Below are 18,213 nucleotides of genomic sequence, written 5' to 3' on the forward strand. Positions count from 1 at the left end.
CTGAATTATAGTTTGATTTTATTTTCCACACGAGACATTCTTGTGCTTGTGTATTTGAATCAATAACTTTTTTTTAATGTTTTTAGACCATTAGTTGCACTGTCAAATCTTCTGACATTAAATATATAGGTGTCCGCTAGGCTCAATTGATAGCTCTCTTTCCTCTGAGTCAGAAGGTTATGTGTTCCAGATATGTCTCACATTGAGACTTTGAGCTCAAAGTCGAAGTTGACACTCCAATAGTGTTGGGTGTGCTGCATTATCTGAGGTACCGGCATTCGGATGAGACATTAAACTGAGGCCTTATTTGCCTGTTCAGATGTATGTTAAAGGTCCCACTATTTGAAAAAGAGCAGGGCCTTTTTCCCAGTGTCCTGGCCAACAAATAAAATTGGCCGTTCACTTCATGGCTGTTTCTGAGACATTGCTGTGCTCAAACTGGCTTCACCTTAAAAACAAAAGTCATACTTTACAGGAAATCCAATGAAGCACTTTCCGATGTTTCAACAACTTGATAAGACACTATCAATTGCAAGGATTATTATAATAAATCTTTCAGAGAGGAAAGAGAGGTCTAGTGAGCAACCATTGAATGTTCTAATCTTTGGCTTTCAACCAGTTAGAAACTCAATGGTGAGAGAATGCCTTCTCAGTAGCCTGCCGCTGTTCTGCACAGTTTATTATATAACTTAAATCGCAGCTGTACCGTTCTGTTGCTGAAATCCTTCCCCATCCCATGCAAGCTTTGTATTGTCATAATCCAGTCTACACTTTACAGTATATTCTGTGAAGCGCTTTGAGACGTCTCGAAGACGTGATCTTGTTGTTGTTGTATCAGGCGCTATCAAAAACGCAACTACAACAACAACAACAAGATTCCGTTTATAAAGCGCCTTTCACGTCAGGAGGACGTCCCAAGGCGCTGCACAGTTGGGTCATGACCCGAGCAGGGGGGAAATGGTCAGGGTGAGGGGAGGGAAGGGAGGGAGCGAGGAGGGGGAAATGGTCAGGGTGAGGGGAGGGAAGGGAGGGAGCCAGGAAGGGGAGAAATGGTCAGCGTGAGGGGAGGGAAGGGAGGGAGCGAGGAGGGGGAAGAGAGTCGAGGGGGGAGCTGAAGGCTCGGTCAAAGAGAAAGGTTTTGAGACCGGCCTTGAAGGAGGAAAGGGAGGAAGCGGCGAAGGCACTGGGGGATGGAGTTCCAGAGCCTGGGGCTGAGAGGCTGAAGGCCCGACCACCGATGGTAGGGCGGTTGGGGCGGGGGACGTGGAGCAGACCGGAGCCAGAGGAACGGAGGGTACGGGCAGGTAGGTAGGGGGATAGTAGGTTGGAGAGGTAGGAGGGAGCAAGGCCGTGAATGGCCTTGTAGGTGAGGATGAGGATCTTGAAATCAATCCTCTGGGGGATGGGGAGCCAGTGGAGGCGAGCGAGGGTGGGAGTGATGTGGTCCCGAAGCCTGGTGCGGGACAGTACACGAGCTGCAGAGTTCTGAATGACCTGCAGCTTGTGGAGGGAGGTGGCGGGAAGGCCGGCGAGGAGAGAGTTCCCATAGTCCAGCCTTGAGGTGACAAAGGCGTGGACCAGGGTTTCAGCAGCGTGAGGGGTGAGGTAGTGCCGTAGTCTGGCGATGTTCCGGAGGTGATGGAAGGCGGTGCCAGTTGTGGTGCGGATGTGAGGGAGAAAGGACAGCTCAGGGTCGAACAAAACGCCGAGGTTCCTGACTGGCTTTGAGAGGTGGAGAGTGCAGCCTTGGATGCTGATGGTGTCAGCGCCTGAGGTGCGGAGGCGCTGACGTGAGCCAATCAGGAGGGCCTCGGTTTTTCGCACGTTGAGCTGAAGAAAGTTGTCTCTCGTCCAGGACTCGATGTCGGACAGGCAGCTGTCAGGACATCGGTGGTCGTGGAGTTGAGAGTAGAGGAGGAAAGGTAGAGTTGGGTGTCATCCGCATACATGTGGAAGTTAACCCATGTCTGCGGATGATGTCACCACAGGGGGAGCATATAGAGGGTGAAGAGGAGGGGACCGAGGACAGAGCCCTGAGGGACACCACATGAGACAGTGCGGGGGGTGGAGGAGAAGCCATTTGTCGAGACAAAGTGAAGACGGTGAGAAAGGTACGACCTAAACCACTCAAGGACAGTGCCTTGAAGGTTGAGGTGGGAGGACAAGCGGTGGAGTAGGATAGCGTGGTCGACCGTATCGAATGCTGCCGATAGGTCGAGGAGGACGAGGAGGCAGAGGGAGCCCTGGTCACAGATGGTCAGGATATCATTGGTGACCTTGACCAGGGCAGTTTCTGTGCTATGGGCAGCACGGAAACCTGACTGAAGGGGTTCGAAAAGAGAATGGGTGGAAAGGAAAGAGCGCAGTTGGGAGGCGACAACTCTTTCCAAGACCTTGGAGAGAAAGGGGAGGTTGGAGATGGGCCGGTAGCTTGATAGCTGCGACGCATCAAGGGAGGGTTTTTTCAGGGTGGGCGTGATGGTGGCAGTTTTTAAGGGAATGGGGACAGAGCCAGAGGAGAGGGACAGGTTGATGATGTCAGTGATATGTGGGGCAAGAAAGTGGAGCTGGGAGATAAGGAGTGGAGTGGGGATGGGGTCAAGGGAGCAGGTGGTTGGTTTTAGGGATAGGATGAGTTCAGTGACAGAGGGTGGGGAAACGGGTACGAAGGTGTGTAGGGGAGGATGGGTAGGAGTCGGAGTGTGGGAGGGAGGGGGTGGGGGGTGGGTGGATGTTGGAGGGGAAGTGACCGCGGAGCGAATTCCCTTGATCTTGGATTCAAGGAAATCCAGCATCTCCTCGCAGTGAAGGTTGGAGGAGATGACCTGCGCGGGGTGGCGGGGGGGACGGAGGAGTCGGGTTGTGGTGGAAAACAGTAGCCTGGGGTTGTTCTTCGCCTCCAGGATTATCCTATTATTATTATTACTACTGATGGATACTGTCCCAGTGATATTTTTCATTCCTCCCCTTTTTCTTTTTCTCTCCCCACCCCCACCCCCCCCTCCATCACCATTCCTTGAACACCAAAGGGTATATGACAGATGTCTTCGTTAAAAGACAGGGAACGGAAAGAAAATCTATGATGTTACAATTTGACAGTGGCCTACAATGGAAATAGAATTCTGTAATGAAAAATTATTGTCCTGTGAATTTATATTGCAAAATATGAGTCTGGTCAGACTCGAGTAATAATTTTTGCTACTTTGTGGCACACGCAAGAAACATCCTCCTGTTTGGGAGTAATCCTGTAGCTCAGTGGTTAGAGCATTCCCAGCAGCACAAAGTGTTGGGCAAGTTTCCTTACTCCACATGCCTCAGTTTACTTAGCAGTAAGTAGGAACCCGGTTGTTAGTCGATTGCCAGATCGCTTTTCCGGGGATAATAATCCCTAAAAAAAATAATAATTTGGTCACTGAATCCACGACTGTTTGTGGGTCATTGCTGTGCGCAATTGGCTGCTGCATTTTGCCCACAAATATACGGTCAATTCACTTTACGGTATATTCTGTGAAGCACTTTGAGGCGTCTAGAAGACGTGAAAAGCGCTCTATCAATACAAGGATTATTATTATAATCAATGGCTCCTATTATTAGGAATAGTACATTTTGTTTTGCACTTCCCTACACCAATCATTGGTCTCAGCCTTTTCCTTTGTGGCACATTATTCAATTCCTGAGATTTCTCAGTGGTTTTGCTAGTTCGTCTCGTTCATTTCCTGGCATTCTTTCATGGCTCTTGCTCCCAAGAAAAACAAACAAATCTCTTGATGTCAGTCCAGTTGTTTGAATACTTTCATGATTTTTTTTTACCATATTGAAAAACATTACTGAATTAGTTTGTAGCCTATACTGTTAAAACTAATCCGTACCCTGTTTTAAAACGGAGAAGTTGCATTGTTGTTACAGTTCCATTTTCTCAGGGAATTCTACGTGCGTTTTATACAACAGTATCTTGATCATGCCCAATAATAGTCACAATACATATAGACAAGATTACATTAGCATAAAGATTGGTGAAAATATCTTATCATAGCAGTTAGAGCTGGAAAAGGCATAAAGGAAAGTGAGAATAATGAGAACGATACCAGCAAGGTAAGTCATGACGTGGTGGTTCCAGACAGCATTCTGAACTGAGACATTCCTTGACAGCTAGAAGCTTCCAGCATCATTACAACACCAGAAGCTCCACATCTGGAACTAATCTGTAACCAACAACAACAAAATTACATTTGTAAAGCGCCTTTCGTGTCGAGAGGATGTCCCAAGGCGCTGAACAGTCAGGGATCAGGACCCTGGGATGGGATGAGGGAGGGCAGAGAGGTAGGAGGGCGGCTGAGGGCAAGGTCAAAAATGAGGATTTTCAGTTGTGCCTTGAAGAAGGCGAATGGATTGTGAGTTGGAGTTCCAAAGGGTGGAGGCAGAGAGGCTGAAATCCCGGGTGCCAATTGTAGGGCGGGTCGCGTAGGAGACATGGAGTAGGCTGGAGCCCGCTGAGCGGAGGGAGCGGGCAGGTTGATAGGGGGTCAGCAGGTCAGAGATGTAGGAGGGGGAAAGGCCACGGAGGGCCTTGAAAGTGAGGACAAGGATTCTGAATTCTATCCTATGTGGGATGGGGAGCCAGTGGAGCCGGGCGAGGGTGGGAGTGGTGGGGGGGTCACAGAGCCTGGTGGGGGAGAGCTGCAGAGTTGTTCTGGATGACCTGCAGCTTGTGGAGGGAAGAGTTGGGAAGGCCGACAAGGAGGGAGTTTCCCTAGTCGAGCTTGAGGTGACGAAGGCGTGTATGAGGGTTTCAGTCTGAGGGGTGAGGCAGTGGCACAGTCGGGCAATGTTGCAGAGGTGGGGTAAGGCAGAGCAGGTCATAGCACGGATATGGGGAAAAAAGGACAGTTGAGGATCAAACAAGACCCCCGGGTTCCTGACTGGCCGGTGAGGTGGAGTGTGCAATCGTGGATGCTGATGCTGCCAGTGCCTGAGGTGCGGAGGCTCTGGCGAGAGCCAATCAGGAGAGCCTCGGCCTTGCTGACATTTAGCTGTACAAAGTTGGCTCTCATCCAGGACTTGATGTCAGACAGAGATTCTGTCAGGACCTCAGTTGTCCTGGAATCAAGGGTGGAGGCAGAGGTAGAGTTGGGTGTCATCCGCATACGTGTGGAAGTTGACTCCATGTCTGATGTCACCAAGAGGGAGCATGTATAGGTTGAAGAGGAGGGGACCGAGGACATTGCCCTGAGAAACAGCATACCAGACTGTGGGGGGGGTGGGGGACTGAGACAGTTAGAGATTACTACCAGTAGTATTTAAGAAAGGATCCATGTTTTTCCTGATTCAACTGGTGAGGATAAATATGTCTTTTAAATAGGGCATATTCCAGAGTATAGATGCCCCAATACATGCTATGCATATCAAGTCTTCTGTCCGTCATCACAGAATTGGATAGGGTAAAAGAGCCTGCCCACAGCTATGCAGAGGTTATTTCTAGCAAACATAATAAGTGCTGGTTGGGTTCAAAGGAAAAGCTGGGCCTTTGTTGTTAAGCCACAGGACCTTATGCCAAGTTGACTGCTTTTTCAATATGTTTTCAAATTGTGCACTTACCAATGAATACAAAATTACCATACTAGCCTTGTGCTGCATTGGAGGAATTTTTACTTTTAAATTGAGATTTTATAATATATACGTAGGAATTTGTTTTGTTCTCGTTTTCTGGGTTAAAAAATACAGGAGTTTCATGTCAATTTTTTTGGGGTAGCGGAAATGCATCTTAACGTTGTGGTAAACATGGTGGGCGGGGGTGGCAGACTGACTCTTGGATTGTAGCCAACCAGCAGACATATAGCTGGGTCAGTAAGGATTATGGGGCCAGTTATGGTCTTTCTTGGCTGCTGAGAATAGATGTGAAACCACAACTGGAACGTGTGGGAGTCTGTACTGGTTATAGCCATTTAAGCAGTTACACATGTGAAATTTATCGAGTTTGTTTGGTCGGAGTATGGTTGGTTCTTGATTGGCCCTTGTGCATTCTGGTGCACAGGATGGTGGAGCTTTCATTTTAAATGGGATTGTTTTAACCCACTGAAGAAGGTGAACATTACCTTTTTGTTACTCATAGAATCAAAGAATTATACAGCACAAAAGGAGGCCATTTGGCCCACTGTGTCTGTGCCATCTCTTTGAAAAGAGCTACCCCAATCAATCCCTCTCCCCCTGCACTCTCCCCGTAGCCTTGCAAACTTGTTCTCCCTTGTTTAACAAACTGTTTAACTTCTTTAGTTTCTGAATTGATTAGCCATACTTGAAGGATGTGTTTTCAGTTGTGCTCTTTTGAACCTTTAACATTTGAATTTTGATAGTTTAAAATGTATGACTTTTTCCTCCATCTTTCTTCTGCAAAGTATTTGTCAGAGCAGTTTGCAATTGCATTTCTATTTCCTTTATTTCCTCTGAGTCTTGCACTCTTCGGTTAACACAAGACATATTATGATACATAATAATCGACCAGATTTGCACCCTGAGTGGGTAGAATGTATATCTGAAAGTCTCCAACATGAAATAGAAACATCCAGTTTCTTCTCCAGTTTTCTCTTGCGCTTTTTCAGACATATCCTCCTCGCTCCCTCCTTTCCCTCCCCTCCCCTGACCATTTCGCCCCTGCTCGGGTCCCGACCCAACTGTCCAGTGCCTTGGGACGTCCTCCTGACGTGAAAGGCGCTATATAAATGCAATCTTGTTGTTGTTGTTTAAACAATTATTTCAATGCTTTCTATGTTATTCCACTATCCAAATGTAATTAAAATATAGTGGACTTGCAGATGTTGGGTTTCCTTATCCTGGATGAAAAAATAGATATTATACTGTAAATGTAATACTTTAAGCCTGAATTCAGATTTTTTTTGAAGGGTTAGGCTCATCTCCCTTTCTTTAAATTAGATTCACATCCAGCACTTTGAGTACCATATTAGTTAATGTGTAAATCTTCAGCCTTATTCATGGTCTCCTGCTGGACACTTGTCAAAATGTATCTTGTTTGCCAATGGTGACTAATTTACCTGTAATTCTTAATTGACTCTTCTCTCAATTATGTGAATAGGGTGGGGGTCATGGACTCTCAAAATGGCTATTTAAGTTGTAGTCTTTGAGCACTGCCGCACTTTCTTTGCAAATTAAGCACACAGGTTTTCCACCCACACTGGTAAAAAAAATTTAGAAGTCCATTCTTTGTTGAATATTCGACCTTCAGGGTCCACTTTCCGTTTCTTTGATAAACTCATTTCGAACTAACGTCCTCTTCATTGAAAAGTATTGCCGCAGTTGCCGCTGAAAAGTATTGCCCTGGTTGCCACACGCACATGTTTGAAAATTTGGCGATCTGTCCATTTCTGACATCAGCCGGATTCAACACTGAAGGGAGCGCACACTGAGCAGTGTGATTGGCTGATGTTCCCGGTCAGATTCAAATGCAAAATTTGTGAGACTTTTTTGGGACTGAACAAACTATAATTTTTTTCTATTGCTAGACACAATGACGGGACGGACAGAATCATTTGGCGGGCAGGATATGGCCCCCGGGCGTCTTTTGCCCAACCGTGGTCTCGGCTGAGACTTCAATGCAATGTTTGAGAAGTGCAGTTTTATGGGAGTGCAGTCCTTCAGATGAGAGACTATTTGGGTGGATGCCCTTGACACTGATCAAAACGTGAAGGGAATTTCTCCCTCTGGCCAACAATTCTCCAGATAAATTGGTCATTCACTTCATGTTCAACCTTGCTGTGTGAGAATTGACTGCTGTTTGTCTACAAATATGAACTTGTGACAACAATTCGCAATTAAATGTTTTGAGGTGATATATACGCTATATTAACTGGAAAGATTACAGTAGAACCCAGTTATATGGGGGAAGTTAAGCTCCACAAAATCCTAATCAATCTTGTCTGATCAGTGGTCACCACTTCCACATGATGTTAGACAGGACTTGCGACATTATAACAGTGTGCATAGCAAGCCAAACAGTCTGTGCCAAGCAAACTATGGGGCCATAGCACATCCACACTATAAGTGATCCATCATTCTAAAGAGGGCCTTATAACTGGGTTCTAATGTATTATAACAATAGTGAAGGTTGTAAAATGAATTAGGTGTTTATAGTATCTTGTCCAAATTTTTAAATACAGTTCCAAGAGTAAGTCCTTAAAACTTCAACAAACTATCCTTTTTTTCCTTCACGTAGAGGCAGTCCACGAGTAAAAATGACAGCAGGATACAAGGAGGAACAATGTGCCCCATCCCTAAGTCTAGAGATGAAGAAAGTGCTGGATTTTCAAGTGCAAATCACAAGGTAATCCTTGCACCATTTTCTGTCTTGTATGTTGCATATGGCTTTGTAAATATATGAAGCAGTTTATTCCAACCTGGACTTCTGCCCTTGTATCTTGTTTGGTAGTTTGATTATAGGCATTAAAAGGTTGTACTACTGATTTATGTAGTAAATGTAAACCATGGCATGCCACCACATCCCAACTGACATCTTTGACCTACCCCTACCATGGGGAATTATACCTTCACCGTTCAAAGGGACTGTCATCGCCACTTTGACTTTTTTCCCGGTTCAATTTTCTATCTGCCATTTCTAAAACATTGGAAATGACCAATACTGCCTAACTATTTTTGCCATTCCTTGTCCAAGACCATCCAGTTCAGCTTTCGACTTACCCAGAGCATTGAGACTGCCTTGGTTAAAGTACTAGGTTATCAAGTAGCAGATGAGCCTATGCTGTCTTCAGTTAAATACAAACAAAACCCTTTCTCTATTCTGTCTTCCTTATGCTCTAATCATCTCCATAATAACACTGAACCCCCAATAGACCACCCTTTATATCCCTGTCCTAACCTTCAATTCCTTTCATCATCTTATCCTCTTCCCACTTAAGGCAATTTCTTTCAACCTGTACCCTTCACTCTTCAATTCTTATTTATTGCTCATTCCTCACTCCCTCCATCATAGACTCTTAATCTAAATACAAGTATTTGAATTGTGATATGTTATATATTTTTAATTTTTGCCATTACTACAACTGAAACTAAATGTTCTCTCTTTTTGATGGTAAGGGCTCTGAGATGCCTCCCTGGGTGGAGGGCGCTATATAAGTACAAGTTGTTGTTTTTTTGTGGTAATAACCGTCAAATTTTCTCTCTTTCTCAGTTTGCAGTCTATGCAAGATGACTTAGTAATTGCTACTAATGATGGGATACTCCATCTTATTCACTGGGATGGTCTGACGAATGGAAGGAAAGCCATCAACCTTTGTACCATTCCCTTCTCTGTAGATTTACAGTCTTCAAGAAGTAAGTTCTTATAAAGTTAATCGATCTGAACTTTTGCTGATTTCAGTTTGTAAAGATATTGATCTTTACCATATACTTTAGGGATGTTACGATTGCAAATAATAATCTTGCTTGTGATATAGTGCCTTATTGTGTCCGGTTGAGATATCTCAAAGTGCTTCACGGGATCTGCTGTAAAGTGATGAGTGTGTTTTGTGGGTGGAAATGATAGCTGAATGGTGGAAGTAAATTTCCAGTAGATTAATTGTTTTTAAATGTGCTTTGGATGAGACGTTAAAACAAGGTCGCATCTGCCTGTTCAGGTGGATATTAAAGACCACATGGCACTATTCCATAAAGAGAAGCGATTTTATCCCAGTGTCCCGACCAACAATCCCCCAAATAAAATTGGTCATTCATTTCATGGCTTTTTGTGGGATAATGCTAGGTACAAACTGCCACCACACATTCGCCTACAAAATAGTCACAACATTTTACAGTATATCCTCTGAACTCCTTTGAGACATCTGCTCGACATGAAAGGCACTATATTAAATGCAATTATTATTATAAATATCTAATTCTGATTGTTGGTTGATGTTTCTCAGTCCTGGCTTAGTGTGAGAGGAGTTTCCATATTGAATATATGGATAAAAATGTTAAACCCTGTAAGATTGTATTATAGAACAAATAATCTATCATCATAACTTGGCCATAACAAAATATATCTGATGGTCTCAGAATTAACTTTAATTTTAAAAAACATTTTAAAATTATGCTTGAAAGGTTCCTCACAAATGAACAATTCTTTTCAGCATCTAAATACCTTGTCTCCATTGCAAAATGTATGCTGAGACCATGATATTGATGACCAGAATCCTGTGATCACAAAAGTAATTAGATGAGATGCCCATTGAGCAATCTGAAATTTGGCTGAGGTTTCCTTTCTTCTGATGGCCAGTTTTCAGAAGTGTGTTTTCAAATGCTATTGCCTCCTAAGTGGGGTACCGGCCTAGTTTTGTTGAGCCATGTTAAGGTGGGAGGCTGGAACTTTTTTAAAAAAAGTTTACTTTCATCACCCTCTGCTATGGTTTTGTGTTGGTTAGTGTGGTTCAGTGGAACTAACTGAGCGGGAGGAGGTATCAGTGGATTTTGTTACTCTGTGGCCTAACTCCAGTAGTTGCCAGATGTCGAGTGTTCTGTAATAAAAGCAGATTTGATGACACCTGGCATTTTGGACTTTCTGCAGAGTTTTTGTGCAGAGTGGGGGCGTGGGAGAGGGATGTTGGCTGTGAGATTGGGAAATTAATGGAAGAATTAACACTTGTCTTTCTGCAGACCCTATGCAAGTTCTATTTTGCTTGAATTGGGAAGGTACTGAAATTAAACCAGACGTGCACATGCATGTGTGCGTATGCTGTATTTGGCACAAGTGTCGCATTCCTTTGGCTGAACATTGTTCATGCACTCCTTTCATTTATGGAATGCTGCTATTGAATCTGGGTTTTCATAAGTCCAGGAAAACAGATTGTGTTAGATGTAGATGAATGCTCAAGTAGTGCACACTGTGATAATCAATCCAAATCTACCATATAATGTGCTTTCTTTGTGCTTCATTCAATGGTTTAATTTCAGGAATGTGGAGATTGGACTTTAGGAGTGTGATTCAGAAACTAGAAACATTGCTTAACTAGACTTTTTGATCTTATGTGGAACCGTTCAAAGCTGATGGTTCAGTGATTAATTTGAATAGTGTTTCTATGAATAATAGGTTATTTTTCAAATGCTTCACAAAATAAGTGAATTGAATATTGGTTATTCAAATTTTTTTGTATTGAAGTACTACAAAATTATCTGAATTTACAGCATGTATGTCTTCCATGTTATTTAAATGTCAATCAAATGACAGATAATGTTGACATGCATACTGTTATTACACCAAAATATTAAATTTTTTACCTTTCGTATTCACCCCAACTAAATTTTGTATAGGCTGCTGTCTCTTAGTGTTGTAGTGCTAGTACACTAAAATTTTCAGAAGCAAGACGATGAGAACATAGGCGTGAAGCTCATTTAAATAGTTTGGCTGGCTTTGTTTAAGCTGTTGAGGATTTGTGACTCTTTGATGAATTATTCCCCCTTTGACTGTTTCACCTGAATTGATCTTTACTGTGAGATGGTGGCCTGTTTCATAAGTAGAGTTTATTGCTTCCTAAGCCTAATCATGTCCTTTGAGTCTTTTGATTTTTTTTGAGTAAAATATTTCTATATACAATGAATCTGCATTATTTTAAAACCTTAAAGAGTATGGTTCCCTCCCAGCTTCCATTTTTTTCCACTTGGATTGTGTGTTATCTTTGACTCAGTTGGTGGAACTCCTGTCCCTATGTCAGCAGGTTGTAGATTCAAGCCTCATGTCAGGGCTATAAACTCAGTCTAGATGACACTCCAGTGCAGTCCTAGGGGAATGCTGAATTGACAGAGTTGCCATCCTTTTGATGAAATGTTCAGATGAGGTTCTGTCTGCCTGATCAGGTAGGCATTCTAGATCCCATGGCACTATCAGAATAATGTAGAGTTTCTCCTAGGTTCCTTGCAACACTCCTCCAGGTAAAATCGCTCATCCACTTCATGACTGTTTATGGGATACTGCTATATGCAGATTGCTTCCTTAGCTTACCTACAAATAGTACCATTCCTTTGTAGCAATTACAGCAAAATGATTTGAGACACTGCACTACATATTTACTACTATATATTTTTTAAGAATTGAAAAATTGAAATGAGTAATTGTTCTCATTGGATCTCTGAATCCTTGTCACTCAATGTTAGCGCCAAACTGATGTTCATATCTATGCTTTCTAGTGCTTTATAAAGAAAAAATATATGAAAGAAATGGAAATAAATGGATAGCTTTTTCAGAAAACCGTCACAGGCATGATGGGCTAAATGGCCTGCTCTGCTCTGTAATGTTCGATGATTCTCTGTGCCTCTAGTTACCATACAGTGTTGCTCCTATTGGTAGCCTGAATTTTGGCAGTAGCTTTTTTTTNCCTGAGCACAAGCAGCCTGGGTACTCCTGAAAGAACTAGTTTACTTTCATCTGTGGTAAGGAAACCCAAATGTGTTGATGTGAATATTGGTCATTTTGTGGCTTCACTCATTCATTAAAGGGCATAAAGTGTATAAGCACTACATATTAACGTGTCTGATGCTCATGTCCAATTATCTTCAAGATGGAAGATATATTAAATAATAAAAGCTTTCATGAGCAGAGTACAATTGTAACCGTATGTAATGTAACCGCTAAAAGATAACTGTTCTTGTTTTGCTAACAGGCCCCTTGTTGGATTTTGAATGTGTGCATATCCGAGGTATGGAATACGCTGCCACTCTTGACGGGTTTGCTGTGGTTTTTGATGATGGTCGGATTGGCTTCATCACTCCCATGTCCAGCAAATTGAGAAATGAGGTATTGCTTTGTTTGTTGCATTTGTTTTTGCATGTTGTTATGAATCATTTTAATACTACAGCTTATGACAATAAAGGTTCAGTGAATGTGCAATCTGCTCTGTTTGTTGAATGATGGCATCACAATATTGCGGCGGTTACAATTGCATTATAGTTTTAGGAATAGTTCATCTTTGCTATTTATTTTAAGTATAAACTTTTCTTTATATATCATCCCTGAATGAGAGGACGGACAGCCTGCTCTCAGCCTCCTACCAATATTGTTCTATATGAATGCAAGTTGTTGTTGTTCTGTGCTCAGTTACTTATAGGTGCACAACAGTGGGAGTGACAGACTAGGGAGATGCTCCTTACCTGGTAGAAGCATGTTGACCTCTGCTGTACATCACCACACAGTGGCATTGCTAAGTAAATGTATGTATGGGGATCACTGGCACAGACCTAAGTTCTACCACTCCATGTTGTAGTGTGTTGGTGCACTGTGTAACTCTCACATCTCAGTTTTTCACTTCACTGTGAGAGATGTGAGAAAGGAAAGAGCTTTGGAGTCGAGTCTTGTTGGGTTAGAGTGTACCAAGCTTCACGTATGCAACCATAGATTGGAGTGTTTGCTGATATAAGTGGATGGTTTTAGTTTTCTGAGCACAAAACACCCCACCAAAAATACCAAACTAATTTGAATGGATTATGAAGTGATGCATATCATAGTAGCTGCTATTGACCGAGTTTTTCATGAGGGTATTTTGGAAATGGCGGATAATTTCTTCAAAGTATATTACAAATAAGGTATGGTTTAAAGTTGCATTATGTTATTAAGCATGTGTAGAATCAAAATAGTCCAGATAAAACAGAATTTTGTGAGAGACACTTGGTTAAGGGAAAGCAGTCAGGGTATCAAAGCTTTGTGAATGTGAAAGCAGGTTAGTAAATGTTTTTGAGTAACTTTCAGAGTAAGGTGAAAATTTCTATGTTGCAGAAAAAAAACTCTGAACCAGTCATTACTTTAGTAATGAGAACAACTCACTATTCAGACCACTTCCCCCCACCACCTATTTGAAACTGTTTGCCAGAATTCAAACCCACAAATGAGAACACTTCCTTTAAAAAATGTCCTTCATTTAAAAAGTGTGTTCATTGTTGACTGCCTCCAATTGTAAGTTTATATTGGTGGAAGAAACTACTTGTTTGATTAGACCTAGCTAAGAGCCTATTTGTTAGATCTGTCTACCTCATGCTAAATTGTTTTTTACTCTTCAGGATTTGCATGGTGTCTGGGCACAGGACATTACTGATGGTACATGTGTGGCAGTAAACAGCAAGTACAGGTTAATGGCATTTGGGTGTGCAAAGTAAGTGAGCCCTATTCTGTTGGTAACTTAAGTTTCAATTTTGTGTAAACATCAGGTCACAATTGTTTATGAATTACATCTCAATGTAAATTTTAGATAGTCTATTTCTGACTTTTTACCATAAATGGCAATTAATTGTACATATTTTGTTTGCAATAAGCTGTTCAATACTGAAAATGTCTTAACATTTTTAAAACCCGGTTTTGTTTAATACTTTCCACAGTGGTTCTGTTTTGGTTTATACAATGGATACAACTACAGGAGCGATGCAGATATCCCACAAATTAGAATTGACTCCAAAGCATTATCCTGGTAAGGGAGAATTCATGGTTTATTTTGTGTAAGTAACTGAGCTGACAGATAAAATGTCAGCTTATTTATGCAACAGGAGCATCCGCTATGATGAATGTTTCACAAGTCATCCAGCAGTACCTTGCCAACATATGCTGTTCCTTGAAGTGGTACGTCAAGGGAAATAATCTTTGTAATTTCTTCTCCCTATTTTATCCCCAACCTGTCCCAAAGCAGTGCGAAATTTCAGTTTGGGCTCAGCTAAGAATGACTTTAGAGTGCTTCCTGGCTGAAGAATATTGGGTAAATCGATAAAAATGGCAAAGCATACCAAGACAACATTTCTGAGTGTTATTTTAATACTTAGGAAATCTAAATTAAAAACACAAGTCATCGAAATCCACTGCACTTCATACATTTGAAAGAGAATAGGATAACTTTATGCCTACAAAATAGTGAATCCTGTGAAGTCCTTTGAGACTCCATGTTGATGTGAAAATACAAGCATTATTATTTTTCAGGTATGACTGTGTGAATTATCTTTCAAATGTTTTGAGTAATCTGTATTTGTGTACCAGAAATTTCTGCAAAATACTTTTCTGCGTGGATTTTACTTCCATTTGCCAACGGGTCATTGTAGAATTTCTACACAGCTGTTCTATAAGATCTTAATCTAGAATTTAGTGTGCTTCGATTTAAGTTATTTTTTTATTTTTCAACAGATATCTGGAATAAAACGGGTGCTGTTAAACTGATCAGATGGTCACCTGATTGCAGTGTTGCTATGGTAACGTGGGAATGCGGCGGTTTATCCTTGTGGAGTGTTTTTGGGGCTCACCTATTTTGCACACTAGGTGGAGATTTTGCGTGAGTATTTCCTTCAGACATTATTGGATCTTTAACATTGCATGAGATAATGTACATTATACAGTAAAGAAGTTTCCTCTTCATAAATCAGTTTTGGACTAACACATACTTAGGCTGGTATTTAGCTGCCTCTTACTGATGAAATAGAATTGTTAAAAGCAATTTCAAAGTAAAGTAGTGTGATGCATTATGCAATTCTGTACTGATCTGAATACTACTGTGGTATTAGTGTCATTTTCGACAACTTAAGAAGGTTTTCAAGCTCATTCCATTTTCTGTATAAATCCATTTCATCGTATAAATAACAATTAATTGTGGATTTTTCCTGCAATACAAGTTACAAATATTTTTTCAAATCAGGAGGACATCTCAAAGCGCTGAAAGCAAAGCGTAAAATATAAATCTACAAACAAAAACTGAGTTTTGCCTTTAAATGACTCCACTGCATTGCTCCACTTTATCTCTGGTATTTTTGCCCGAGATGAGAATTATTTATCGTTACTTTTGCATTCTGTAGATCTCATTGTTCAATAAATTACATTCTTCAACTAATATGTACAACTAAACATTTTTTTTAAAAAAAGCTATCGTCCTGATGGCACGAAAAAGGAGCCTATAAAGATCAGCTCTATGGTGAGTGACCTCTTTTGAAATATGACCAAAGGGATATTGCCGCTACTTCTAAGCGTTTGAAAATTATGCCGGTTTCCTGTCTGAAATGATGATTATTTTCTTAAAATTTATTGTGGTCAAAATTATAGAATTCTGAAATTATTCTATTGCTTAATTCAGATGTTTTGAAATACCTTTAGACCCCTTCTGATGTCTCAATAATCGTTATTTAGCAAGGAAACCTCTGAAATAGAGCTGCAAATGTATCAATAATCTCACTAGTTCCTTTTCCAATTAAAAAATAACAGGTTTTAAATCTCAATACTCTTAAGTAAATATAATTTAAAATATATTTAATGCACATGGTGGAAGGAATGCTTTACCCATAAATTTTGTAAAGGTACTTTTCTTCACAGCACAGGAAATAAACTGGATGTGTGCTTTTTTTTAAAAAAAGCCTGGATTCACAAAATACCAGCTAGTGCTATCTCAGGTGGTCTTTTTGGCCTGGAAATAGCACGTGGGGAGAGCAATTTTCCTACTTGCTCAAAATTGCTTCTTAAGGTCAAATAACAACAACTTGCATTTATATAGCACCCTTCACGTGGGGTAGCGTCTCGGACTGCTTGTAGTAACTGAAAATTATTTATCTTTTGATATCCAGTTTGTGAGAAAATTTGAACACAAAATGCTTTTGTTTTGATTAGCCATTGTTGACGTTGTTCCATTTTGCAGAGCTGGGGTGCTGAAGGCTACCACCTTTGGGTGATTTGCAGTGATGGCGCTCCTCAAACAGAAAATGATTTGGAGAACAAAAATGCAGTTCAGCAAGGAGAAATTCTACAGTTCCAATTCATAAAAAGTGCTTTAACCGTCAACCCATGCATGGTAGGTTACAAAACCAAGAGTGACTCCTGATAGCATTTTAGTTACTGGCTGGGGTCCTAAAACATTTAATACTGCCCTGGGGGCATAGTCCTGGATCACACATTTTCCAAAGAGAATGTAAAAGTCCAAATATCAAAGGCTATTGAAATGTACCATCATTAGCCATATCAGTTCTTTCATTTGCATGGGATCCCTTTTGATACACTGCTGCCTCACTTAAGATTGCTGGTGAACTTTGGACCTGCTGTATCCATTTCTATGGTTCTAGCCATCTTCCTGCATTTTTTAAAAAAATCTTATATTGCTTCTTATGCTTTACACAGAAAGTACCACTAACATAATTTTCTGCAAGCTGTGCATGTGACAATATTACTGATATTGTGATAATGTTACTGATGTTAATGATAAGGCTCTGGCAGCATCAACCTCCATGGTTGCACACTACAACTCACCAAGCCAGAAGGAACCTAGGTGTCTTGTTCGTCCCTCAACTGTCTTTTCTTCCCCACACCCAAGCCATGACCTGCTCTGCTTTCCCTCCCCTCCGCAACATCGCCCGACTCCGCCACTACCTCACCCCTCAGGCCACTGAAACTCTTGTTCATGCCTTCATCACATCCAGACTTGACTATGCAAACACCCTGCTTGTCGGCCTTCCCAACTCCTCCCTCCACAGGCTGCAGATAATCCAGAACTCTGCAGCCCGTGTCCTCTCCCGCACCAAACTCCGTGACCCCATTTCTCCCATTCTTGCCCGACTCCATGGGCTCCCTATCCTTCAGAGGATCCAGTTCAAGATCCTGGTCCTCACCTACAAAGCCTTCCATGGCCTTGCCCCACCCTACCTCTGTGACCTACAAACCCCCTACCAACCCGCCCGCTCCCTCTGCTCAGCCGGCTCTGGCCTGCTCCACGTCCTCCGACCCACCCGCCCCACCATTGGCGGGAGACCCTTCAGCCACTCTGCCCCCAACCTCTGGAACTCCATCCCCCAATCATTCTGCCTCACCCCCTCCTTCAAGTCCCGCCCCAAAACCCTCCTCTTCGACCATGCCATCGCTCACCCCCCCCCTTCCCCTCCCTTCTCCCTTCCTGACCCCAGTTCGGGTCTGAATGCTGTACACTGTCCAGCGCTTTGGGACATCCTCCAAATGTGAAAGGCGCTATACAAATGTAATCTTGTTGTCATCGTTGTTGATAAGTCACTTCCTTTGTGAAGGGAACACTGCTGTCATCGCTTCCTTTGCAATGTAATGTCTGTAGTGTATCTTGCAGAAAGCTATATTCACAGTGTGCAGGAAACAGCATTAGCTTCCTGTACTTGACGCACAACACACAGTAATTGACATCAACAGCAACCTGACAACTGGAAGTTGCCGTTTTTGCACCTTGTTTTACACCCAATTTATTTACAGTA

General features: G+C 42.0%; 1 protein-coding gene across 2 annotated transcripts in view; it reads left to right on the forward strand.

The window, feature by feature from the left end:
• ric1 (RIC1 homolog, RAB6A GEF complex partner 1) overlaps positions 1 to 18,213 on the forward strand; it is a 96,952-nt gene that overhangs the window by 46,842 nt on the left and 31,897 nt on the right. For both annotated transcript variants that reach the window (XM_007906525.2, XM_042332637.1), the window contains exons 4-11: positions 8,225 to 8,332; positions 9,197 to 9,339; positions 12,657 to 12,790; positions 14,047 to 14,138; positions 14,362 to 14,450; positions 15,152 to 15,296; positions 15,881 to 15,929; positions 16,644 to 16,796. In XM_007906525.2, the coding sequence (XP_007904716.1) occupies positions 8,225 to 8,332; positions 9,197 to 9,339; positions 12,657 to 12,790; positions 14,047 to 14,138; positions 14,362 to 14,450; positions 15,152 to 15,296; positions 15,881 to 15,929; positions 16,644 to 16,796 (913 nt within the window). The remainder of the gene's footprint in view (positions 1 to 8,224; positions 8,333 to 9,196; positions 9,340 to 12,656; positions 12,791 to 14,046; positions 14,139 to 14,361; positions 14,451 to 15,151; positions 15,297 to 15,880; positions 15,930 to 16,643; positions 16,797 to 18,213) is intronic.

This window comes from Callorhinchus milii, unplaced genomic scaffold, assembly GCF_018977255.1.
Source record: "Callorhinchus milii isolate IMCB2004 unplaced genomic scaffold, IMCB_Cmil_1.0 Scaffold1, whole genome shotgun sequence".
Lineage (NCBI taxonomy): Eukaryota > Metazoa > Chordata > Chondrichthyes > Chimaeriformes > Callorhinchidae > Callorhinchus > Callorhinchus milii.